Here is a 26,772-nt window from a genome sequence, read left to right on the forward strand (position 1 = left end):
AGTTTCATTTGATAAAAACAACAGTGTTACCCCTTATATTTTATTTGACAAAGACAACAGTGTGACCCCTTATGTTTTTTTTCATGACGACCAATAAAAGACAACAGTGTTACCCCCTATGTTTTTTTTCATGACGACCGTTAGAAAAACGACAGTGAACCCCTTATGTTTTTTTCATGAAGACCGATAAAAAACAACAATGTTACCCCTTGTGTTTTTTTTCATGACGACCAATAAAAAACAACAGTTGTTACCCCTTATGTTTTTTTTCATGACAACCAATAAAAAACAACAGTGTTACCCCTTATGTTTTTTTTCATGACGACCGATAGAAAAACGACAGTGAACCCCTTATGTTTTTTTCATGAAGACCGATAAAAAACAACAATGTTACCCCATGTGTTTTTTTTCATGACGACCGATAGAAAAACGACAGTGAACCCCTTATGTTTTTTTCATGAAGACCGATAAAAAACAACAATGTTACCCCTTGTGTTTTTTTTCATGACGACCAATAAAAAACAACAGTTGTTACCCCTTATGTTTTTTTTCATGACAACCAATAAAAAACAACAGTGTTACCCCTTATGTTTTTTTTCATGACGACCAATAAAAGACAACAGTGTTACCCCTTATGTTTTTTTTCATGACGACCGATAGAAAAACGACAGTGAACCCCTTATATTTTATTTGACAAAGACAACAGTGTGACCCCTAATGTTTTTTTTCATGACGACTGATAGAAAAACGACAGTGAACCCCTTATGTTTTTTTCATGAAGACCGATAAAAAACAACAATGTTACCGCTTGTGTTTTTTTTCATGACGACCAATAAAAAACAACAGTTGTTACCCCTTATGTTTTTTTTCATGACAACCAATAAAAAACAACAGTGTTACCCCTTATGTTTTTTTTCATGACGACCAACGAAAAACGACAGTGTCACCCCTCATGTTTCATTTGATAAAAACGACAGTGTCACCCCTCATGTTTCATTTGATAAAAACAACAGTGTTACTCCCCATGTTTTATTCGATACATTTCGACAGTGTTACCCCTTATGGGTTTTTCATGACGACAGATAAAAACAACAGTATTTTAAACCCTTATATTTTATTTGACAAGGACAATTTCTTTTTTTTTTCAAATGTTTTTTCACGTTTCAAATTAAAGATATTGTGTATTCCACAGAAATTGAGCCGCGGTCTCCAGTGGGTTAGGCAGAGTACACTCCACTGCACCACTGAGGCGATGACAATACACAATGAAAAATCATCAATAAAGAGGATGTACATGACATTAAAATGTATATGTGTTTTTCTATTATTTCCCTTATGTTGTTTTTCATGATGACTATTAAAATACGACAGTGTTACCCCTTATGGTTTTCTCATGACGACTGATAAAAAACGACAGTGTTACCCCTTATATTTTATTTGACAAAGACAACAGTGTTACCCCTTATGTTTATTTGATGACGGCCGATAAAAAACGACAGAGTTACCCCTTATGTTTTTTTCTTGATGACCAATAAAATACGACAGTGTTACCCCTTATATTTTATTTGACAAAGACAACAGTGTGACCCCTTATGTTATTTTTCATGACGACCAATAAAAAACAACAGTGTTACCCCTTATGTTTTTTTTCATGACGACCGATAAAAAACGACAATGTTACCCCTTATGGTTTTTTCATGACGACTGATAAAAAACGACAGTGTTACCCCTTATATTTTATTTGACAAAGACAACAGTGTTACCCCTTATGTTTTTCTTCATGACGACCAATAAAAAACAACAGTGTTACCCCTTGGGTTTTTTTTCATGACGACCAATCAAAAACGACAGAGTTACCCCTTGTGTTTTCTTTCTTGACGACCAATAAAATACGACAGTGTTACCCCTTATATTTTATTTGACAAAGACAACAGTGCTACCCCTTATGTTTTTTTTCTTGACGACCGATAAAAAACGACAGTGTTACCCCTTATGGTTTTTTCATGACGACTGATAAAAAACGACAGTGTTCCCCCTTATATTTTATTTGACAAAGACAACAGTGTTACCCCTTATGTTTTGTTTCATGACGACCAATCAAAAACAACAGTGTTACCCCTTATGGGTTTTTTCATGACGACCAAAGAAAAATGACAGTGTCACCCCTCATGTTTCATTTGATAAAAACGACAGTGTTACCCCTCATGTTTCATTTGATTAATACGACAGTGTTACCCCTTGTGTTTTTTTTCATGACGACCAAAGGAAAACAACAGTGTTACCCCCTATGATTTATTTGATCAATATCGACAGGTTTACCCCTTATGTTTATTTCATGACGGCCGATAAAAAAACGACAGTGTTACCCCTTATATTTTATTTGACAAAGACAACAGTGTGACCCCTTATGTTATTTTTCATGACGACCAATAAAAAACAACAGTGTTACCCCTTATGTTTTTTTTCATGACGACCGATAAAAAACGACAGTGTTACCCCTTATGTTTTTTTTCATGACGACCGATAAAAAACGACAGTGTTACCCCTTATGTTTTTTTTCATGTCGACTGATAAAAAACGACAGTGTTACCCCTAATGTTTTTTTTCATGATGACCAATAAAAAACGACCCCCCTCATGTTTCATTTGATAAAAACGACAGTGTTACCCCCTATGTTTTATTCGATACATTTCGACAGTGTTACCCCTTATGGGTTTTTCATGACGACAGATAAAAAACAACAGTGTTACCCTTTACGTTTCATTTGATAAAAACGACAGTGTTACCCCTTATGTATTTTTCCCATGATGACTGATGAAAAACAACACTGTTACCCCTTATATTTTATTTGACAAGGAAATTTCTTTCTTTTTTTCAAATATCTTTTCTTTTCATGACAACCGATAAAAAACGACAGTGTTACCCCTTATGTTTTTTTCATGACGACCGATAAAAAAACAACAATGTTACCCCTTGTGTTTTTTTTCATGACGACCAATAAAAAACAACAGTGTTACCCCTTATGTTTTTTTTCATGATGACCAATAAAAAACAACAGTGTTACCCCTTATGGTTTTTTTCATGACGACCAAAGAAAAACGACAGTGTCACCCCTCATGTTTCATTTGATAAAACGACAGTGTTACCCCCTATGTTTTATTCGATACATTTCGACAGTGTTACCCCTTATGGGTTTTCATGACGACAGATTAAAAACGACAGTGTTACCCTTTACGTTTCATTTGATAAAAACGACAGTGTTACCCCTTATGGTTTTTTCATGACGACTGATAAAAAACGACAGTGTTACCCCTTATATTTTATTTGACAAAGACAACAGTGTTACCCCTTATGTTTTTCTTCATGACGACCAAAAAAAAACAACAGTGTTACCCCTTGTGTTTTTTTTCATGACGACCAATCAAAAACGACAGTTACCCCTTGTGTTTTTTTTCTTGACGACCAATAAAATACGACATTGTTACCCCTTATATTTTATTTGACAAAGACAACAGTGTTACCCCTTATGTTTTTCTTCATGACGACCAATAAAAAACAACAGTGTTACCCCTTGTGTTTTGTTTCATGACGACCAATCAAAAACAACAGTGTTACCCCTTATGGTTTTTTTCATGACGACCAAAGAAAAATGACAGTGTCACCCCTCATGTTTCATTTGATAAAAACGACAGTGTTACCCCTTATGTTTTTTTCATGACGACCGATAAATAACGACAGTGTTACCCCTTATGTTTCATTTGATAAAAACGATAGTGTTACCCCTCATGTTTCATTTGATTAATATGAAACATTAATCAAATGTTTCATATTTGATTAATATGTTAACACAAGGGGTAACAAGTGTTACCCCTTGTGTTTTTTTTCATGACGACCAAAGGAAAACAACAGTGTTACCCCCTATGTTTTATTTGATCAATATCGACAGGTTTACCCCTTATGTTTATTTCATGACGGCCGATAAAAAACGACAGTTACCCCTTATGTTTTTTTTCTTGACGGCCAATAAAATACGACAGTGTTACCCCTTATATTTTATTTGACAAAGACAACAGTGTGACCCCTTATGTTATTTTTCATGACGACCAATAAAAAACAACAGTGTTACCCCTTATGTTTTTTTTAATGACGACTGATAAAAAACGACAGTGTTACCCCTTATGTTTTTTTCATGACGACCGATAAAAAAACAACAATGTTACCCCTTGTGTTTTTTTTCTTGACGACCAATAAAAAACAACAGTGTTACCCCTTATGTTTTTTTTCATGACGACCGATAAAAAACGACAGTGGTACCCCTTATGTTTTTTTTCATGATGACCAATAAAAAACAACAGTGTTACCCCTTATGGTTTTTTTCATGACGACCAAAGAAAAACGACAGTGTCACCCCTCATGTTTCATTTGATAAAACAACAGTGTTACCCCCTATGTTTTATTCGATACATTTCGACAGTGTTACCCCTTATGGGTTTTTCATGACGACAGATAAAATACAACAGTGTTACCCTTTACGTTTCATTTGATGAAAACGACAGTGTTACCCCTTATATTTTATTTGACAAGGACAATTTTTTTTTTTTTTTAAATATGTTTTCTTTTCATGGCGACCGATAAAAAACGACAGTGTTACCCCTTATGTTTTTTTCATGATGACCAATAAAAAAACAACAGTGTTACCCCTTATGGTTTTTTTCATGACGACCAAAGAAAAACGACACTGTCACCCCTTATGTTTTTTTCATGAAGACCGATAAAAAAACAACAATGTTACCCCTTGTGTTTTTTTTCATGACGACCAATAAAAAACAACAGTGTTACCCCTTACGTTTTTTTTCATGACGACCGATAAAAAAACAAAAATGTTACCCCTTGTGTTTTTTTCCATGTCGACTGATAAAAAACGACAGTGTTACCCCTAATGTTTTTTTTCATGATGACCAATAAAAAACAACAGTGTTACCCCTTATGGTTTTTTTCATGACGACCAAAGAAAAACGACAGTGTCATCCCTTATGTTTTTTTCATGACGACCGATAAAAAAACAACAATGTTACCCCTTGTGTTTTTTTTCATGACGACCAATAAAAAACAACAGTGTTACCCCTTATGTTTTTTTTCATGACGACCGATAAAAAAACAACAATGTTACCCCTTGTGTTTTTTTTCATGACGACCAATAAAAAACAACAGTGTGACCCCTTATGTTTTTTTTCATGATGACCAATAAAAAACAACAGTGTCACCCCTCATGTTTCATTTGATAAAACGCCAGTGTTACCCCCTATGTTTTATTCGATACATTTCGACAGTGTTACCCCTTATGGGTTTTTCATGACGACAGATTAAAAACGACAGTGTTACCCTTTACTTTTCATTTGATAAAAACGACAGTGTTACCCCTTATGTATTTTTCCCATGATGACTGATGAAAAACAACAGTGTTACCCCTTATATTTTATTTGACAAGGACAATTTTTTTTTTTTTTTTCATGACGACCAATAAAAAATGAAATTGGTAACCCTGTCGACGTTTTTGCAGGGATCCGAACCTGAGCTGATCAGAGTATTAACCTCCGAACTTATCAATGCACCATCAAGACACCGAATAAAGTCAACACAATGGTTATACTTGACTTTATAATTCGCATGAAATAGAGATAAGAGTCTTTAAACAAAGACCATCAACCGGACTTGAACCCCGGTCTCCAGGGGGTTAGCTCACAGCTCTCTCCACTTACCACTGAAAATAATAAATTAAATATGTCTGTGGTTATATATGACAGTGCAATAGACATGATAGAATTACGTTTCAAATGAAAAATACTGTGTTTTCCACAGAAATTGAGCCGCAGTCACCAGTGGGTAAGGCAGAGTACACTCCACTGCACCACTGAGGCGATGACAATACACAATGATCAATCATCAATAAAGAGGATATACATGACATTAAAATGGATGTGTGTTTTTCTATTATTTCCCTTATATATTTTTTCATGACGACCAATAAAATACGACAGTGTTACCCCTTATGTTTTTTTCATGACGACTGATAAAAAACGACAATGTTACCCCTTATATTTAATTGGACAAAGACAACAGTGTTACCCCTTATGTTTTCCTTCATGACGACCAATAAAAAACAACAGTGTTACCCCTTGTGTTTTTTTTCATGACGACCAATCAAAAACAACAGTGTTACCCCTTATGGTTTTTTTCATGACGACCAAAGAAAAATGACAGTGTCACCCCTCATGTTTCATTTGATAAAAACGACAGTGTTACCCCTTATGTTTTTTTCATGACGACCGATAAATAACGACAGTGTTACCCTTTATGTTTCATTTGATAAAAACGATAGTGTTACCCCTCATGTTTCATTTGATTTATACGACAGTGTTACCCCTTGTGTTTTTTTTCATGACGACCAAAGGAAAACAACAGTGTTACCCCCTATGTTTTATTTGATCAATATCGACAGGTTTACCCCTTATTGTTATTTCATGACGGCCGATAAAAAACGACAGTGTTACCCCTTATGTTTTTTTCATGATGACCAATAAAAAAACAACAGTGTTACCCCTTATGGTTTTTTTCATGACGACCAAAGAAAAATGACAGTGTCAACCCTTATGTTTTTTTCATGACGACCGATAAAAAAACAACAATGTTACCCCTTGTGTTTTTTTTCATGACGACCAATAAAAAACAACAGTGTTACCCCTTATGTTTTTTTTTTCATGACGACCGATAAAAAAACAACAATGTTACCCCTTGTGTTTTTTTTCATGTCGACCAAAGAAAAATGACACTGTCACCCCTCATGTTTCATTTGAAAAAAACGACAGTGTTACCCCTAATGTTTTTTTTCATGATGACCAATAAAAAACAACAGTGTTACCCCTTATGGTTTTTTTCATGACGACCAAAGAAAAACGACAGTGTCACCCCTTATGTTTTTTTCATGACGACCGATGACGACCAATAAAAAACAACAGTGTTACCCCTTATGTTTTTTTTCATGATGACCAATAAAAAACAACAGTGTTACTGTTGTTGTTTTTTTTTCATGACGACCGATGACGACCAATAAAAAACAACAGTGTTACCCCTTATGTTTTTTTTCATGATGACCAATAAAAAACAACAGTGTTACCCCTTATGGTTTTTTTCATGACGACCAAAAAAAAACGACAGTGTCACCCCTCATGTTTCATTTGATAAAACGACAGTGTTACCCCCTATGTTTTATTCGATACATTTCGACAGTGTTACCCCTTATGGGTTTTTCATGACGACAGATTAAAAACGACAGTGTTACCCTTTACTTTTCATTTGATAAAAACGACAGTGTTACCCCTTATGTATTTTTCCCATGATGACTGATGAAAAACAACAGTGTTACCCCTTATATTTTATTTGACAAGGACAATTTTTTTTTTTTTTTCATGACGACCAATAAAAAACGAAATTGGTAACCCTGTCGACGTTTTTGCAGGGATCCGAACCTGAGCTGATCAGAGTATTAACCTCCGAACTTATCAATGCACCATCAAGTCACCGAATAAAGTCAACACAATGGTTATACTTGACTTTATAATTCGCATGAAATAGAGATAAGAGTCTTTAAACAGAGGCCATCAACCGGACTTGAACCCCGGTCTCCAGGGGGTTAGCTCACAGCTCTCTCCACTTACCACTGAAAATAATAAATTAAATATGTCTGTGGTTATATATGACAGTGCAATAGACATGATAGAATTACGTTTCAAATGAAAAATATTGTGTTTTCCACAGAAATTGAGCCGCAGTCACCAGTGGGTACGGCAGAGTACACTCCACTGCACCACTGAGGCGATGACAATACACAATGATCAATCATCAATAAAGAGGATATACATGACATTAAAATGGATGTGTTTTTCTATTATTTCCCTTATGTATTTTTTCATGACGACCAATAAAATACGACAGTGTTACCCCTTATGTTTTTTTCATGACGACTGATAAAAAACGACAATGTTACCCCTTATATTTAATTGGACAAAGACAACAGTGTTACCCCTTATGTTTTCCTTCATGACGACCAATAAAAAACAACAGTGTTACCCCTTGTGTTTTTTTTCATGACGACCAATCAAAAACAACAGTGTTACCCCTTATGGTTTTTTTCATGACGACCAAAGAAAAATGACAGTGTCACCCCTCATGTTTCATTTGATAAAAACGACAGTGTTACCCCTTATGTTTTTTTCATGACGATCGATAAATAACGACAGTGTTACCCTTTATGTTTCATTTGATAAAAACGATAGTGTTACCCCTCATGTTTCATTTGATTTATACGACAGTGTTACCCCTTGTGTTTTTTTTCATGACGACCAAAGGAAAACAACAGTGTTACCCCCTATGCTTTATTTGATAAATATCGACAGGTTTACCCCTTATTGTTATTTCATGACGGCCGATAAAAAACGACAGTGTTACCCCTTATGTTTTTTTCATGATGACCAATAAAAAAACAACAGTGTTACCCCTTATGGTTTTTTTCATGACGACCAAAGAAAAACGACAGTGTCAACCCTTATGTTTTTTTCATGACGACCGATAAAAAAACAACAATGTTACCCCTTGTGTTTTTTTTCATGACGACCAATAAAAAACAACAGTGTTACCCCTTATGTTTTTTTTTTCATGACGACCGATAAAAAAACAACAATGTTACCCCTTGTGTTTTTTTTCATGTCGACCAAAGAAAAATGACACTGTCACCCCTCATGTTTCATTTGAAAAAAACGACAGTGTTACCCCTAATGTTTTTTTTCATGATGACCAATAAAAAACAACAGTGTTACCCCTTATGGTTTTTTTCATGACGACCAAAGAAAAACGACAGTGTCACCCCTTATGTTTTTTTCATGACGACCGATGACGACCAATAAAAAACAACAGTGTTACCCCTTATGTTTTTTTTCATGATGACCAATAAAAAACAACAGTGTTACTGTTGTTGTTTTTTTTTCATGACGACCGATGACGACCAATAAAAAACAACAGTGTTACCCCTTATGTTTTTTTTCACGATGACCAATAAAAAACAACAGTGTTACCCCTTATGGTTTTTTTCATGACGACCAAAAAAAAACGACAGTGTCACCCCTCATGTTTCATTTGATAAAACGACAGTGTTACCCCCTATGTTTTATTCGATACATTTCGACAGTGTTACCCCTTATGGGTTTTTCATGACGACAGATTAAAAACGACAGTGTTACCCTTTACTTTTCATTTGATAAAAACGACAGTGTTACCCCTTATGTATTTTTCCCATGATGACTGATGAAAAACAACAGTGTTACCCCTTATATTTTATTTGACAAGGACAATTTTTTTTTTTTTTCATGACGACCAATAAAAAACGAAATTGGTAACCCTGTCGACGTTTTTGCAGGGATCCGAACCTGAGCTGATCAGAGTATTAACCTCCGAACTTATCAATGCACCATCAAGACACCGAATAAAGTCAACACAATGGTTATACTTGACTTTATAATTCGCATGAAATAGAGATAAGAGTCTTCAAACAGAGGACATCAACCGGACTTGAACCCCGGTCTCCAGGGGGTTAGCTCACAGCTCTCTCCACTTATCACTGAAAATAATAAATTGAATATGTCTGTGGTTATATATGACAGTGCAATAGACATGATAGAATTACGTTTCAAATGAAAGATATTGTGTTTTCCACAGAAATTGAGCCGCGGTCGCCAGTGGGTAAGGCAGAGTACACTCCACTGCACCACTGAGGCGATGACAATACACAATGATCAATCATCAATAAAGAGGATATACATGACATTAAAATGGATGTGTGTTTTTCTATTATTTCCCTTATGTATTTTTTCATGACGACCAATAAAATACGACAGTGTTACCCCTTATGTTTTTTTCATGACGACTGATAAAAAACGACAGTGTTACCCCTTATATTTTATTTGACAAAGACAACAGTGTTACCCCTTGTGTTTTTTTTCATGACGACCAATCAAAAACAACAGTGTTACCCCTTATGGTTTTTTTCATGACGACCAAAGAAAAATGACAGTGTCACCCCTCATGTTTCATTTGATTAAAACGACAGTGTTACCCCTCATGTTTCATTTGATTAAAACGACAGAGTTACCCCTTGACGACTTTTGTAGTGCTGTGTGTGTGGCCACACCTTTGGCCCTTCTGAACTTAAACACGCAGTTAAATTCCTTTCCTAGCTCCTCTTGTTTATGTTGTTAGCTTAGCCATATCATGTCACGTTGTCAACATTGGATACATGGAGCAGAACGTAGTGGGTCATATGTCCGATGCTTTTTGAAAACGTTTTCTTCATAAAACATCCCAGACAGATTTTGTATACATTTTATTCCTTAGTAATTAGCTACATGGTTATGCCGTCTTTCAGAACCTTTCATTACTGGCATTAGAGAAAAAAGAGTGCATCCTCATTGTACCCAGCACTACTAAAAATGTACTTCCGAATGCGTCTCTGTCCCCAGCACATTTCAAACCAAACTGACGCCCATGGCTGTGATAAAGATTAAACTGACCTTCCATACAGGTAGGCCTTCATTGGTGGAAACGTGGACGTTTATCAGACGAAAGATGGCCCCTTTCAAAAAAAAAAATGGTTCTCTCTGACAAATGAAAGGAATACCCGCCCAAGTCTATTTATGGGAAACTGCATTAGCTTGGTACGAGCCACCTTTTGAAGCACAACTACATAGTAGCTGGATCGCTACTGTTTTTTTACTACATTTCCAAAGAAGTTACGGGGTAAAGGACAGATGACATGTAATTAATACTGCACATTTATTTTGGCTTTATCATTGTATGAAATAAGTTGGATAATGTAGGTACACAATTTAACAAAATATATAACATAGGTCTCGTCGTTTGAAGATATTTTAATGTGAAAATGTTACATATTAGGCCTTTAAGATAATTAGTATTCAATCAAAAACAAGCTCCCCATCACTGTAAAATAAAAACAAGACCTTTTGAAACATCATCCACAATGTGGACGATTTTGTCTGGGCAGGTTCTGTGAGTATGTTTAATAATGTTTGTTTGTATGTTTTTTGAGAAGTGTGTGAGTAGACTGCAGTTCCTCAGTCATCCAGCGGGGGCAGGTCGTCATAAAAACTGTCCTCCTCCTCCTCCTCCTCCTTCTCCACCATCTTCTTTTCACCCTCCTCCTCCGGTACCTTCTTCTTCTCCCCCTCCTTCTCCCCCTCCTTCTCCCCCTCCTTCTTCTTCTCCCCCTCCTTCTCCCCCTCCTTCGTCTTCTCCTCCTCCTTTCTCTCCTCCTCCTCCTTCCCCTCCTCCTCCTCCTTCTTCTTCTTCCCCTCCTCCCCCTCTTTCTTCACCTCCTCCTCCCCCTCCTCCCCCCACGGCGACTTCTTCGGGGGCTTGTCGTAATTCCACTCGTCGTCCGAGTCGCTGATGTCGTCGTCTTCGATGTCCCACTCGGGCGGGGCCTCCGCCGTTACGCCGAAGGATTCTGTGTTGATTGGCTCGGGCGGGGCTTTGAAGTTGGGGTCCTCCAGCTTGCCCCAGGAGACGGTGTTGGCCTTGCGAAGCGAGATCTCCACCTTGGAGGGAACCATGCTTACCTTGCTGTGCTTCACATCCACCACCTGGTGGTGGGAGAAGGAAGAGAAGGGTGGATGAGTGAGTGAGAGTGAGAGATCAATATATCTATCCATCTATCTATGTCTCTATCTATATAGATAGATAGATATAGCTCTTGGGCATCCATGAGCGAGATGCCCCCTATCCACGTTAGAAGAATGATTAAAAAATATGCTATCACTCCTTTGAAGAAAGTGGTTATTCAAAACGAAACTGATGCAATACAACTGCACATGTCATGTTTTCAAAGCTACCTATATCTATGTATCACAGTGAAAGTAAACCGACTGCTAGCGATGAATGAACAATAACAGAACTTTTCTTATAGTAATATGAATGTAGTTTACCACTATGGATGCAAAAAGACGATTTGTTGATATATGTAAATAGGCCGTTATCTCAGCGCATCATACATTTAGCTTGCTGGTCAGTGGGTGTAGAGAGTAGTCTATGTGAAACTTAAGTACGTTAAACTAGCTTGAGGACGGCTATAGAAGAACAGTTTAAGAGCAGGCTAAAGCACATGCCAGCCGAGGAGCAAGTGTAGCATGTATTTTATCAGCGAGCATTAGCGTACTTTAGGCTAACTGCTGAGTGGGTGTCGGAGAGTAGTTAATAAGCAAGCTCAACTCCATTAAGGTGGCTGGTGATTGGGTGTAGGTGATTGGATGTAGAGAGTGGTTTACTTACTCCCCATAGGTGGAACTCCCTTTTGTACACCTTGTTGTTTTCAAACTGGATGTCGCAGCAGATCTATGGAGAGACAGAATGACAGAGTTGGCAAGAGCTAGGCACTGACACCGCTTATAGGATACAATCCCTGGATGGAGCAACAAGAAGATTAAGGCCCAATCCCATTTCTACCCCTTACCCCTTACCCTTACCCCTCCCCGTTACCCCTTCAAAACAAGGAGGAGGGGTAAGGGTTAGAAATGGGATTGGACCTAAGGCAATTGACCACTTCCAGGGTCAGGGATTGCAGGGTATAAATATGGTCTTAAGATTTAGATGTTAATAAGGTGCATGAGACATTGTAAAACGAGAGTAAGTGAGTATGTGTTGCCTACCACTGTACGGTTGGCTTCTACAAAGGAAAATTCTGGATTTGCATTTTTGGCGTAAACTGTCACAAACACTGTGTCGGCAGTCTGGTGCCAATCTTGTCGGCACGCCACCTTTTTCTTGTCCTGTGAACATATTTTGACACAACATAGCGGAAAATATTATTGGAGAATATACTGAGTTTAATTCCTTTTCAGGTAAAAAGGGTCGGCTTAGCTCAGGAGGTAGAGCAGTTGTCTTTCAACTGAAAGGTTGCTAGTTCGATCCCCGGCTCCTCCGAGTGTCGATGTGTCCCTGAGCTGAGTTGAGTCCCTGAGCTGAGTTGACTCTGCCGTTGGTGTGTGTTCACCGATGTAAGTCGCTTTGGATCAAAGCGTCTGCTAAAAATGCCCCTAATAAACAGCCTACCTGTTTGGCAATCCAACAATGTGTCCCTGTACTGCAGCCCTTCTGGTCCAGGAAGGCGTTGAAGTCGAAGGTCTCGATGCAACAGCAGCTCCAGGATTTATACCTGGGAGACCAGAGAGCACCAGAGACCATCAGAATATGTTGAGCTGTAATATAAGCTGTAAAGTGCTGCCGGGAACCCTTGAGATGTACGGCACTTCACCGTCTGAGTGGCAAAGGGTTAATCTCACAAGTTTAGTCTACCTGCTATAGGGTTCATCTACTCTACCCTGTCTACCTGCTACAGGTTCATCTCTAACCGGTCTGGTTCATCTCCCCCCCCTCTCTGGTCTGCCTGCTACAGGTCACGTGTCTGACTAACTCAGTGAACAGTGTGAAGTATGAGTTACCCCTCGTGGAAGATGGGCGCACCGGGGTGATGCGTGCAGATCTCCGAGTTTGTCTCAGGCCCTTGGTAGGTCTGGAATCAATGAAAAGTATCAATGAAAGAATATCAATCAACCCACTTGAGAACATATTACTGCTTCGACATTCCCTTGGCAGAGTTGTTGTTCTGTATTAATTCGCCATTGCCTTTAAATCTTTTGATTATAGCGTGCAATTTCTTATTATGGCCACCAGGTAGAGCTCTCAAAACATAATAGGTGATGGAAGAAGAACAAGGTAAGCACTCACTCCTTTACATCCTATGTTCTTGCATCTCGTTCCCGGCATGACCACCTGACTCTCTATCAGAGGGATGGGAGGGAGGGGAGGGAGGAAGGAAGAAATAAATAATTAGTAGGAGGAGAGGAGTAGAGAAAAAACAAAACCTTAGGCTTTGGATAGGAGCTCTACCAAATCACGGAGTTAAAGCATTTAATAGTTTACTTACTTATTTGATGAATTGTATGTACTCAAAGGATTACTGCACTTTTTGGGTTATGTCTTAATTTTTCAATGCACTTAGTGCATTGAAAAAAAAACGTAGGTGCATTGTACTTTTTCAATCTAATGGTACTGAATCACCCACACCTTTCATGGCCTGCTCGGCTCGGTTGCTGAGGTCCATCTTCTCCAGCACCTTGGCCAGCGACGCGGACACCTTCTGGGGAAGCTTCTTCAGCGGCTCCTCTGAACTACACACACACAAAATGATATTCCATGATTTAATCCCTTACCTAGATATGTTATCCACAGATGAAGTCTGCAATGGGAAAATGCATTCCTTTATTTTAAACATAATTATAATCCACTGTAATCTCTTGCTGTAAAGATTGGTTAATCTCTACCCATGTGTAAATAGTAACGTACCCGTCTCTGTCACTACTATGGTAACCTAACCTGCATGTTTTTGTCTCTACCTGGGCCTCTCCCTCTGCAGGGTCTGTAGCCATGGTAACGTACCTGGGCCTCTGTAACTACGGTAACGTCCCTGGGTCGTAACCATGGTAACGTACCTGGGCCTCTCCCTCTGCAGGGTCTGTAACCATGGTAACGTACCAGGGTCTGTAACCATGGTAACATACCTGGGCCTCTCCCTCTGCAGGGTCTGTAACCATCGTAACGTACCAGGGTCTGTAACCATGGTAACATACCTGGGCCTCTCCCTCTGCAGGGTCTGTAACCATGGTAACGTACCTGGGCCTCTCCCTCTGCAGAGTCTGTAACCATGGTAACGTACCAGGGCCTGTAACCATGGTAACGTACCTGGGCCTCTCCCTCTGCAGGGTCTGTAACCATGGTAATGTTCCAGGGTCTGTAACCATGGTAACATACCTGGGCCTCTCCCTCTGCAGGGCCTGTAGCCATTGTAACGTACCAGGGCCTGTAACCATGGTAACGTACCTGGGCCTCTCCCTCTGCAGGGCCTGTAGCCATGTTAACGTACCAGGGCCTGTAACCATGGTAACTTACCAGGGCCTGTAACCATGGTAACGTACCTGGGTCTCTCCCTCTGCAGGGCCTCGGCTGACTTTGGACCCCTGTAGATGATCTCCTCTCCATTGGTCCTTTTGGCCCCGCCCTTTTCCGATGACACCTCCGGACGCAGGGGCTCCTCAGGCTTCTCGTCGTTATGGCGACCGTGGGTACAGCCCTGGTAACAGACAAGGCAACTTTAAACTCCCCTCACCCTACTAGTGTTAACTAACTTTACACTAATTCATAAATACAAACATCTCCCTAAACAGATTCCATTTAAGTATTAATGAAGCATTGACTTTTGTTCAGTCAAAATATTAAACAAGTACTGATTTGTTGAAGTTCAGACTCTGATTATACTATAAAGACTCTTAAAACATACATTCATATTAGACTTTTACTTTATTGTCCCCTGGGGGAAATTCTTTTTCAGTCTTTTTCATATTAGCATCCATCCATCCATACCTTGATGGAGAGAAAGTCTGAGAAGTCTGTTGTCCTCTTTCTGCAGCAAGACCAGCCCTGGGTGTACATATTCCATTACATCACATTAGGTTCAATAACATCAGGTGACATTAGATGACCATACATGAGGACCTAATACAGTGGTTCACAGTTGGGAAAATCCATGTGTAGCCAGCTTTCATCGGCTTCCCACACATGGTCTGAACGCCATCAGCATAAGCCCCTAAAAGCATCGTCCCAGTTAACACACACTCATCGCACCACAACAAATGAATAGTAAGGCTTTGCTCAAGGCAGTTCCTGTATAAAATATCGATTAAAAGGGCACCATCAAGGAACTAGCTGAACAGGTTGGGATTAGTGAAGGTGTTAAAGTCAGAGGTCAGAGGTTAGAGACACTTGATCTGTTGGTTCACCTTGAGGGCGTCGTGGAAGATGGGGACCCCAGGGTGGAAGAGACAGGCGTCTGTGAGAGGAAGAGGAGAATAAAAAGAAAGAAGATAAGAGGAAGACAAGTTTGTAATCGCGTTATTCGTTTATGACTGCATAAACGAATAACATGATCCGTTTTTGGTTTTCTTTCACTTTTTTCCTCGTAAATATCCATGGCGTCAGTTTATTGACGCTCTATGGGTGTTTCACTCGGTGCCCACACGTTTTCATCATAGCCTTGCCACCGACGGACGGCTAGAACCTCGCCATCCTCTCTCCCACCGCTGTCGGGACCAGAATGGTGAAGAGCGGTGTGTTTTTGAGTCAGTTGTGATCGCCGATGTCTTGCTTTCTTGTACGTTTTCATGCTCGTCATTGTAGTCCTTTGCATAACCTGACCTTCTTTTCTCATATGACTATTCAGATGTAAAGCCGTTCCACGAATTCAACAACCGTAGAAACAGAGGAAAGGACACAACATTATCGAGACCAATCTCATGGGCCCTGACGAACCGGTGAAACGGATAAGTCTGATGAATTTAACCACGGGTCGAACCAATGATGGAAGTCTTCCGGACATGAAACAGTACATTTGTTATGGATGAGATCAATCTTATTGTAGATTTCTGTTGCCTACTGTAAAACCGAAGGGATCAGTCGGAGTCAATTGCGAATCCGATAAAGTTGGATGGAAGCCAATGAGTTGGATGACACCTAGGATAATCCCTCAAACCACAAATCTATGAACAAGATATGCATTGAAGTAGAAACATTTATTTCCCTGTGATATCAAAGATGTTTTTCCACTTTGATTTTGCTACCATTTCTGGGCGATGTGATGTTTATAATGAAAGACCAGTTCAAATAGGATTTCTGTCATTGTTTTACGTATATGATCTAGATTGTCTGCGGTATTTCATTCACCGCGCTACACATGTGACACTTGATATGAAATGGCTGGAGTTAAAATATAGGCCTTCCTAGACCTTCAAAGGAATTTAAAGGGATACGCAGAGGTATAGTAAAATTTGCCTGTTTTACCCAGATTGAGACGATTTGTTTAATCCCAAATTCATCATTGTGCGTCAAGAAGGGGAATTCCCCGGGTTAGCATTTGCTTTCGACAGCCGCATCTATTGATTTGCAGAGTTATAGTATCCTTGCTCTGTCTTACTGAGTCTTGAAACAAACATCAGCAGGATTTGAACAGTGGTGCAGTGGAGAGCACTGTTGTATAGCACTCTGGAGACCAGGGTTCAATTCCTGTTCAATTCCTGTTTAATGTATGTTAATTAACTAAAGGGTAAGTCTAGTAAGTCTATAAAGTCTGTAATGATATTTCTATTGAACTGATTGATATAGCCTTCGACCACAAAATAATCACAACCTCCATGGGGAAGTGGAGAGACTAGTTGGCTGACACTCCTGAGACCGGGGTTCAAGTCCAACTAATGTTTTTTTCTATATCATGTGAGTTGTAAAGTCAAGTCTAAGCGCCATCAACAAAATCCTCAATTCATCAAAACTCAGTAGACGCAGGTTTGAGTCCCAACTCACAGGGATTAAGAATTTGCTCATCCTTTCTTGCTGAGCCTCGGTTCTGTTCACCGCTCAGAACCAGGGTTAAGATCCCTGATGGAGTAAGTCCCCTGATGGAGTAAGTCCCCTGTTCATCCCTGAAAAGTTCCTCATATGATGGAGGTTTAGGTTTAAAGAAAATCAGAGAACTTTCTCGAAATCTGACAAAAAAGGCACCTCTTATGTTATATTTTCTTGGCAAAAATATTCGATTATCCAATATTTACCAAACTTGCACCAAAGCTTAATTTAATGACCAGGGTTCAAGAAGTTTATTCATGTGGGAACCAGCGAGAGGAGGAGACACCAGACTAACCCTAACCTGAAGGACCGAGAAAAGCAGTGGGGGAGGGGGAATGGTCTATCTCTCTGGTCTGGTTGGAGTTAAAAATAGCCCCCCCATACACACACTCACACACACTCACACACACCTGTCAATTCTCATCCAACGCAGGAGTTGCTGGGCTTTGGTGTTCTTGGTAAGTCACGTCCCCCCCCCTAGTCTGGTCGTTGCCCAGTTCCTAAGCACGTTAAAACTCCGGAATCCGGCCGGTTTAAGGGGTTCGCCTCGACCACCCCCCCCCCCCCCCCCCCCCCCCCCCATGCTACGAAATACTTTACGCTGTCCGATGACGCAATCGATAAGAACGTCCACGATGTGGTTCTTAAATCCACCGGACGCATCGGTCAGACTCATCGGTAAACCGACCCAGGCCGGTTCTGGTTGGCAGTGAACACAACTCTAGTGTTGGATTGTAGCCTATATGTTGGCCCCCTGTTCCAACTCATCTGTTGCGTCGGTTTTAGTAGCTAAACAACGATTGGTATGCACCTATATTGGTATTCCACATGATGATGTTTCCCCGCTACAAAATACAAAATAGTAAGAATGATGAAATGCAAAAGGGGACCAGAATAAACCATCTCTAGGTTGACTATCGGCTGGACGTGTTTCATTCTTGAGAAACTTTCTCGAAAAGTTACGCGGTGCAGATTTAAAGTAGTTTAACAAATAAAGTTAACTATTCTTAGGTCTACCATTCACCGACATTGCTTCAAATAAACGCTGAACACTTTCCTGTCAAATCACGGAAGACGGATTGAACGTTTCACCCAAAGTTCTAGTGCAGTCACAGAGGAATGCGCTAGTCGGCCTGAGCCACCTACCTTCCTTGTTGGTGCTGCGGTCGAAGCGCTCCCCGCAGCCTTTATTGTAGCACAGATCCATGGTCCTCACAAACGCTTTATCACGCTGGCTCCTTCGCCCTTCTCTTAAGAGACTGCTGTAGGCCTGCTTCTATCTTTCTCGTTCTTTCTCACTCAGTCTCTGGTTTGAATGGATGTTAAAAATAGCCCTTCTGTCGCCCTCACCCCCCCAGTCTGTTATCTGACCCCCACCACCTCCACACACGCACACACACACACACACACACACACACACACACACACACACACACACACACACACACACACACACACACACACACACACACACACACACACACACACACACACACACACACACACACACACACACACACACACACACACACCTGTCAACTCTTATCTAAAGATGGAGTCGTGGCGATGATGTCAAAAACACCAGCAGGGAACCACCAGCACGATGTCGCATTGCCATTGCTGAGTTACTGCAGTTTGAACATCCACCACATGATGGCTGTAGAACCACATGTAAGGGCCTATTTTTTAAACGTTGTATTCAAAAGAAGCGTGGTTAAGTCCCCATTGTATCATGGTAATCCCAGCTAGAGCGTTATAGGCCTACATACATTTCTCGTGTTTCAATTCTATATTTTCATTTTCCTCAACAACCCCTCAACAAACACAACAGCGGACTAATCTCTGTTGTGTAGGGAGGGACAAGTAGCGTATGATACAAGGCTCTGTCTGTGTCGGGTCCTAAGGACAGCTGGTGTGTGCGCGCGCGCGCACACACACACACACACACACACACACACACACACACACACACACACACACACACACACACACACACACACACACACACACACACACACACACCTGTGGCATCATGTCACCCACAGTGGAGAAAATGTTCATAGTCGTCATCGCTTCTGTGTGTTTGGTTTATCAATAGCTGGAGGAATAAAAAAGGAATTGAGTTTCAACTGCATAAACAAATGAAAGATATAGGTCCTAAACTAGTCTAGATTTCAGCACTTTTTTTTTTATCATTCTCTGTATTGAATTGACAGATTCATCAAATATTGGAAATATTTATAAATATGAAACAATCTTTAATGTCTTATTTGTTTGACGTTGCCTTGTTAAATGGTTGTATGTTTTAATGTATCCTGGATGTGATTTAATGTACACTTTTAAAAGGTGATCATTTATGTTGTTTTGAATAGATAATACGTGTTAATGTCCTTATTAATAACTGCAGGGTGCAAAGCATTGTGATCAGAGAGATTAGACGTATCATTCTGCTGCTGCTGTCTCTAAATGGCTCTGACTGATTACATATCACAAATGTAGGCTATAAGAAACCTGGTACCTCATTGGCAGATTGTTTTTCTCTGTCACACAGAGGTCGTGTCAAAAGGATCTGGCTCAACATCAGTTGGTATCCCCAAAAGGAAATCAACAAATGTGCGAAAGCAGATCTGCAACTCACAACAAAGGTTTCACAATTTTAAGGATTGACCAATTTAATTTGGGGACATGTACATTTTATTTGCTGTTCGGAAATCATTACTAACAAACGCGGTTCGTTTTCATGTCACAAAACTTTATGTGTGGATTATGTGTAGCTATTGGCACTAAAGTCGCTCCATATTTGCTTTGGCATTAAACCTTTCAGGACATATGGGGACACAGACTGTGAGCTAATGGAAAAGGCCTTTATTTCTTCCAGAAAAACAAAACACAAATAACAAACATACTGCTGAGAAATTAAAGCCCAAGATTTATTAAAAACTATCGTCACTTAACTAGCGTGTTGCTTCACTGTCCATGCTCGCTAGTACAATCCATTATATACTAAGTTCCTGTTTTTTGTATAAATAGAAACAAATGTGAGAGGGAGGATGAGACAGGGAGGGGAAGACAGAGGGAGGAGGAGACAGGAAATTAAGTTTGGCGTCATTTGGCATCACTGACATTTCATGTAAGATGGGGTCACAGGTCAGTTGAGGGGTGTACTTTGGGGAGTAATGCCTTCAAAGCTCAGCGAAATGAGAGAAAATGTCATTTTTTTTGTTATATGCAGCACTACAGAAGAGGTGTGTGTGTGTGTGTGTGTGTGTGTGTGTGTGTGTGTGTGTGTGTGTGTGTGTGTGTGTGTGTGTGTGTGTGTGTGCGTGTGTGTGTGCGTGTGTGTGTGTGTCTGTTCTACAGAATGTGGAGACAGGAAACTGAGGCCTCCATCACTGCATGTAGAAATAACTACAAGGTCAACCTCTCACCACAAAGAAGGACGAAGTTGAAACCTCGCTATTCACTCTCCCTGGTATCACTGAACTTCAGACATACCGGCTGTATTATATAACAATACCAGCAGAGGGCGCCAGGCAACGTGATTATGTGAGGCAAACAGTGCCATTGCTTTTTGGCTCACAATAATGATGCCTTCTTGAGGAAAAAGATAATTAAACTAAAATGAAAATAAAAAAACACCTTGCTTTTTCCAAACAAGAATTTTTGTGGTTCTCATTAACCGGCAACCAAAAATAAAATGACAGTTACAGTCGGGACCAGACAAATGGAGGAGAACAGGAGGTGGGAATTAATTCTTCATCATCACATTCAAATCATGCGTGTCCAGAACAAGAAGACGACAACAACGAAGGGCTAGCGTTAGCATGCACACGCTAGCCCCTCACAGAGGAACCAGGCCGGTCGTAACAGCAGTTCCTCAAGCTGCAAGTTCTCCTTGAAGGTTCTGCTCTCGTACATTCTCCTCCTGAGCATGACGTCACTAGCGAGGTAGGAACGGCGGTGCGCCTATCTGTCTGGACGTAAGTCCACTGAGGGGTGGCCGGGTTGCAGAAATGCCAATGGGCAAAGCCAGGGCCGTAGCACCAAATTCTGGGCCCTGCATATAAGAGGTACTGATGCCCCCCCCCCCCGAATTCCCCCTGCCAGCCCCCTGCGCAGAATTGTTGAGGGGGGGGATGGGGAGAGGATTGTTGACGGGGGGGAGAGGGGGGGGACGTGGCCTGGCCACTAGGGGGTGGTAGAAAATTTGAAATAAATATATATATTTTTTTCATTCCCATGGGCCCCCCCAAGCCTGTCCACCTTAAGCCCAGGTCAGACCAAAGATTCACCTTGCAAAGAGACGGTTTTAGAACATCGCAGGGGCGGTGTGAACGGGTTGTTGCAAGGAGTCGCAAGGAGTTGCAAGGAGTCGCCAGAGATTGAACATGTCAAATCGCAGGGTCCAGTTTTAGAACGCGGCGATTTAACCATTTCTCTTCAGCCAATCACAGCACAGAACAACTTGTACGTCACGGCCTTACTCCGTCCCGGTAACGTACTGTCTATAAAAATATCCGATTGAAATATCCGATATCCGGAGAATGACAAAACACAGTAACTCTAGCCTACTCTCAAGCAAAATAAAAATAAAACTAACCTAACAACTAAAACTAACCTGCAAACCTAACTAATCGCAAACCTAACTTATCTAACCTAACCTGCGCAAATGATGCTGTTGCGGCTCTCAGCTGTGCCAGAGCGTTCACAGTTGCTAGGGAAACCACCTAGCGTCGCAGCCCGTTGCAGCCAGTGTGAACGGCCCAGTTTTAGAACGTCGCAGCCCGTCTCGTCGCAAGGAGTTGCAAGCCGTTGCAAGGTTAATCTTTGGTCTGAACTGGGCTTTACACCCGCAGTCCGTCGGCCCTGGGCAAAGCAGAAACAATTGATCACATCTCCTGTTGTTGGGAGGGGGTTCACCCCCCCCCCCCCCCCCCATAAATACATTTTCATATTTGAGGAAGTGGGTGGGTGGCAGGCAGTATCCTAATTGTTATTAAGTTGGTAAAATAAAGTAAAAAAGGTTGCTAGTTCGAATTCAGGATAAATGACTTGAATAAAGGGCTTCGGAGTCAAACACTGTAGTTGGGTAAATCAACCACACTGATAACGTTTTATAGCCTGCAGTCTCGGCTATTAGCTACAGGGATGGACTACAGTGGTCTGTAGTCCTGTTGTGTTTCAATCTGAGCTCAGCTGACTCCCTTTGTTAGCGGTACATCATGCTATCGATCGTGATTCAAGGACAGTCGGGCCTCCACTCCTAAGAGCCACCTGTGGTCTGCAAGCAGACGCAGAACTGCTGATCTTGCAGTAGAGCAGGCCGTCATGCAGAGTATAAAAACGCAAAGAGAAACCACAGACCAAATGTAAAAAATTGGAGAGGTAGAGAACAAAGGACCCAAACCACTTATCAAAGAAATGAAGCGACGCCGACATGCCAGATGAGAAGTGTTGTTTCTGTACAGTTACTGTACAATCCTGATGGGAGGACAGCCAGCTAGCTTAGTCGCAGAGCTGCCTCGACACGTTTAGATCCATATCTCACTTTCAGCAGCCGTGAGCAATCCCTTTGACCATCCCCCTCCGGTCGTTTCAGGGACATCCAAAAAACCAAACGTTAGCAGCTAGCTAAGTTACCTCCAATATCCAGACATTAAGATAAGTCATTTAAGGCTCATTTATAGCGTGACCCGTCGCTACAATGACCAGGAACCTTCATGTGGTTATACATATCAAAAAGTCTACATGGAGATTGAATTAGTTCCATCTGATGGAAGAACTTTGAGCCCCGTAGGTGCGTATTTCAGGGACAATTGGGGAACTTATTTTAAGTTCCCAAGTGGGTTTAGTTAAGGGATAACTGAAATTTTTAATCTAAAAACAATCATGAATCTCATCAACTCCAGCCCTAAGAAACTTCCTGTTCCTCCATACTTCCAACCTGGTTCCTGGAACTATCTATAGATCTTAGATTACTGCAATGACTGGTAATCGATAAAAACGGCAGTGGTATCATTGATTTAATGAAAACAAGGCAGCCGCAAAGCTCCAAACTTTTATTTTTAATCTTACCAACATTTTCCAAATCCATTTGGAAAAGATAGAAAACGAAAGAAAAATATTGACATGACTGGGTTCATTTTAACAAAAAGGACCTACACGTTAGAGGCGGTGTTCCCTTCTTTGTTCTAATTTGATCGACATTCTGAAATCGTTGAGCTTGACATCGGCAGAGTTGACTTCCCTTCCAAGAAGCCCTGTGGGGGGGGGCGCGCTAAACGGGTAAGGTAGAAAGAGTTAGAAAAGCTAGCTATCAACACTCACACCAGAAAAGGAAAGCGAGAGTTGGGGAGATACAGCGCTAAAGTTGTTAAGAAGCACGTTTTTCTTGTGACATTGCGAGACTACACAGCTAGCATTATTGTAAAATAGCGAGGACCACACAAGCTAGACGCACATGAATCAGCTACATGTATCACGAGGGCTTTGTGGGGGGAAAAAACTACCAAGTTCTAGAGAGGAAAACACGGGACGACCACAGCAAGCGTCTAAGAGCACAAAATACTCGACAACGATGAAAGAAGACCAGAAGAATTGCGAACTATTAACGTTATTTTTTACAAAGCTTTTTGTCCTCAAGTCGGAGAGGATAAAAGCCGGCTTAACATATTCTAGAAAGACAACTAGCAACAAGAGACAGAAGCGCCGCTCCGGTTAGAAATGTACACAGGAGCTGTAACGTCACTAATATTCTGCAATGGCACTACGAGATGACCAGGGGATAAAAAGGGTAGATCACTCTTGCGTGTTCCTCAAGGTTTCTTCCCTTTCCTGATGGGTCGACTTGTCGCTCTTCCTGTTCCTTCCTGTTTCAGGGATGATGGAGGTCATGTTTTCTTTCTGAATGTGGGCTGAGATTTTGGCAAAGCCATGTTAAAGGTTCTCAATACATAGGATCATATGGTTGGTTTGACCTGTAAGCTCCCAACCAACTTCCCAAAGTCTTCTGACTAGCTGTAGCGATGTCTACAGCTAGTCAGGGGAGATTTTAGTCGCATTGTATAAAATAAGAGTTCCTATGAAGTCCCCCCCCCTTCCATCACATGATCAGACCCTCTTCTCTGAACGCACTGGCTACAATTGTCATGTTTAACCACGTGAAAATTATCCACCAATAAGCAGATGTTCACTAAAGGTAGGACTACACTGCATACAGGCCAGGAACTGGGGATTCAAACCAACCAAAACCAAAAGTTGATAATAGTTAAATCCACTTCCCTTCATTCTAATTAGACCAGCAATCCATCTTATTTCAACCAACGACAACGAAATTATCTCCAAGGGAAAACCTGAAATCATACCTAAACGTTCTAAATACCTTTACGATGACAGCCCCCTCGCCCTCCCAAAATATAGAAAAGGTAAAAATCGTCCATCTATGCTGTAGTCAGGGGTTCTTTGCCGAATAGCTCAGTGCAAAAGTTCAGCATGTTATTTTGCGACAACCACAACAGAAATCTCCCAACTAATCACTGCATCCAAACTCACCGGCTCACATTTAAGGTCACCGACCAACCGGTCTGACCGACAGATACCACCCGACCAATGGGCCGACCCGACAGATCCCAATGTGTTACTGCATACGCACATCAAAACGTACACCGGCTGTAAGATTGACACATACATTTACAGGTGGCAGCCTGACATCGGTTGCATTTGGTTTAGGAACGACCACGGTGGATATCTGCGTTTACACTAACACACGTTTTTTAACACTTTGACATCAGAGCGTTGGTGAGCAACAGACTTGAAGGAGGATCCATTTTAGATCTTGCTCGACCAACACACGGACAGTGACAGTTTTCTTTTTTGGTCCGCTGCTAAATCACGTAATTAAAAAACCGAAAAGCAAACAAACAAATACTTGCATACAATTCAGTGCAATATAATGCAAACACATCCGATATGAGTCATTAACATTCATATTACTCTATTCCTCTGCGGCTGTTTAGATCCGCGCTTAGGTCGAATGCACGTGGTTTCGCCGATAAGTTGATTCAGGTGCGAACAAGGAGAAGTCAATAGCGCCTTCTGGGAACTTGCTTTGAAAAGCCTCAATGCCCCGTTCCTTGTGGACACTACGCTCTTGCTTTGAAAAGGCTCAACATTTCGTTCCTTGAGGACACTACGCTCTTGCTTTGAAAAGGCGCCATGTCTCGTTCCATAAGGACTTGCTTTGATGAATCAATCAATGTTTAGACATACAATCTTGCATCTAGCTCTGTGTGGTTAGGTAGTGGCTGTGAGTCACAGCAGGTTATCAGGTGTTTCCAGACATTAGCCGGTTGCATGTTGGCAGACGCACACGAGAAGTTGGCATAGGTAGAATCCCAGCAGGATATCGAAGCACCAAAATCACTTTCAAAATAAAAGTAATGAACGGACTCTGGCAAGGACCCTGTCAGAATACTATATCATGGTTAGTCCAGGTCCTTATGTTGAAGTATACATCAACACATCTATATATAGATATAGACATATTGATATATGTATATGTACTGTATGTATGTATAACTTTACAAAAAAATGACATGAGTTACAATGAGTCAAAGAAAGAAATAAAAAGTAACAATTTCTGATACATTTCCCAATAGATCGAAGCAAGATAATTTTTTTACATGACATCTCAGAGCGAGCCTAGTCAAAAAACACGAAGATAATTAGCATCATCGGACCTGAACACGCAGGAGAAACTAACCACACTAACTGTCTCTAGGGCCGGGCTGTGATTGGCCAGTGGTGCCACACCGACAGCCAATGAGATGAAGGGATGGAAGAGGGATGAAGACAGGGCTAAACGTCACAAAGATATCTCAGTTTTTCTGAAACAACTGGTGTACACACACGCACGCACACACACACACACACACACACACACACACACACACACACACACAAACACACACACACCTTACAAACACACTCTTGTCCTCGTCATTCCTCCTGCCATTTCAGGCCTATGGGATCCAAGAGAGGACAAAATAGCACCATTTTGAAATTAGGTTAATCAACTCCATCTGCACTACCTGGTATCACCAGCAGAGGGCAGCAATACACACACTCTCTCTCATGATATATATATTATATGTAAGTCTTTCTCTCAAGCTCAAGTGCCCTCTTATACTATGACACCACATT

At 40.9% G+C, this 26,772-nt stretch overlaps 2 protein-coding genes across 10 annotated transcripts in view; both read right to left on the minus strand.

The window, feature by feature from the left end:
- Window positions 1–10,864: 10,864 nt before the first annotated feature.
- zgc:92429 (CHORD and p23_melusin_like domain-containing protein) lies at window positions 10,865–18,959 on the minus strand. Its single transcript, XM_030337775.1, has 12 exons — window positions 18,718–18,959; window positions 15,957–16,006; window positions 15,541–15,597; window positions 15,096–15,250; window positions 14,188–14,291; window positions 13,849–13,901; window positions 13,563–13,633; window positions 13,174–13,276; window positions 12,771–12,890; window positions 12,394–12,456; window positions 11,439–11,708; window positions 10,865–11,360 (listed from the first exon to the last, which is right to left on the minus strand). The coding sequence occupies exons 1-12, from the start codon at window positions 18,776–18,778 to the stop codon at window positions 11,181–11,183; spliced, it is 1,287 nt and encodes a 428-aa protein (XP_030193635.1). The 5' UTR covers window positions 18,779–18,959; the 3' UTR covers window positions 10,865–11,180.
- A 1,462-nt stretch (window positions 18,960–20,421) lies between these two features.
- The window catches only part of si:ch211-200p22.4 (phosphatidylinositol-binding clathrin assembly protein), a 50,408-nt gene continuing 44,057 nt past the window's right edge, over window positions 20,422–26,772 (minus strand). For all 9 annotated transcript variants that reach the window (XM_030337766.1, XM_030337762.1, XM_030337761.1 and 6 more), the window contains one exon: window positions 20,422–26,772. This exon is cut by the window's right edge and continues 307 nt beyond it. The gene's annotated coding sequence lies outside the window, so the exon portion shown is untranslated.

Source organism: Gadus morhua, chromosome 17, assembly GCF_902167405.1.
Source record: "Gadus morhua chromosome 17, gadMor3.0, whole genome shotgun sequence".
Lineage (NCBI taxonomy): Eukaryota > Metazoa > Chordata > Actinopteri > Gadiformes > Gadidae > Gadus > Gadus morhua.

Bases quoted from the DNA above. Each gene is read 5' to 3' on its own strand.
- zgc:92429 (XM_030337775.1), bottom strand. From the start codon at position 18,778: ATGGATCTGTGCTACAATAAAGGCTGCGGGGAGCGCTTCGACCGCAGC. The intron at 14,292-15,095 runs GTACGTTACCAT...GTGTGTGTGTAG, and splicing joins CTGCAGAGGGAGAGACCCAG to TTCAGAGGAGCCGCTGAAGA. The intron at 13,277-13,562 runs GTAACTCATACT...CTGGTCTCCCAG, and splicing joins GCGCCCATCTTCCACGAGGG to GTATAAATCCTGGAGCTGCT.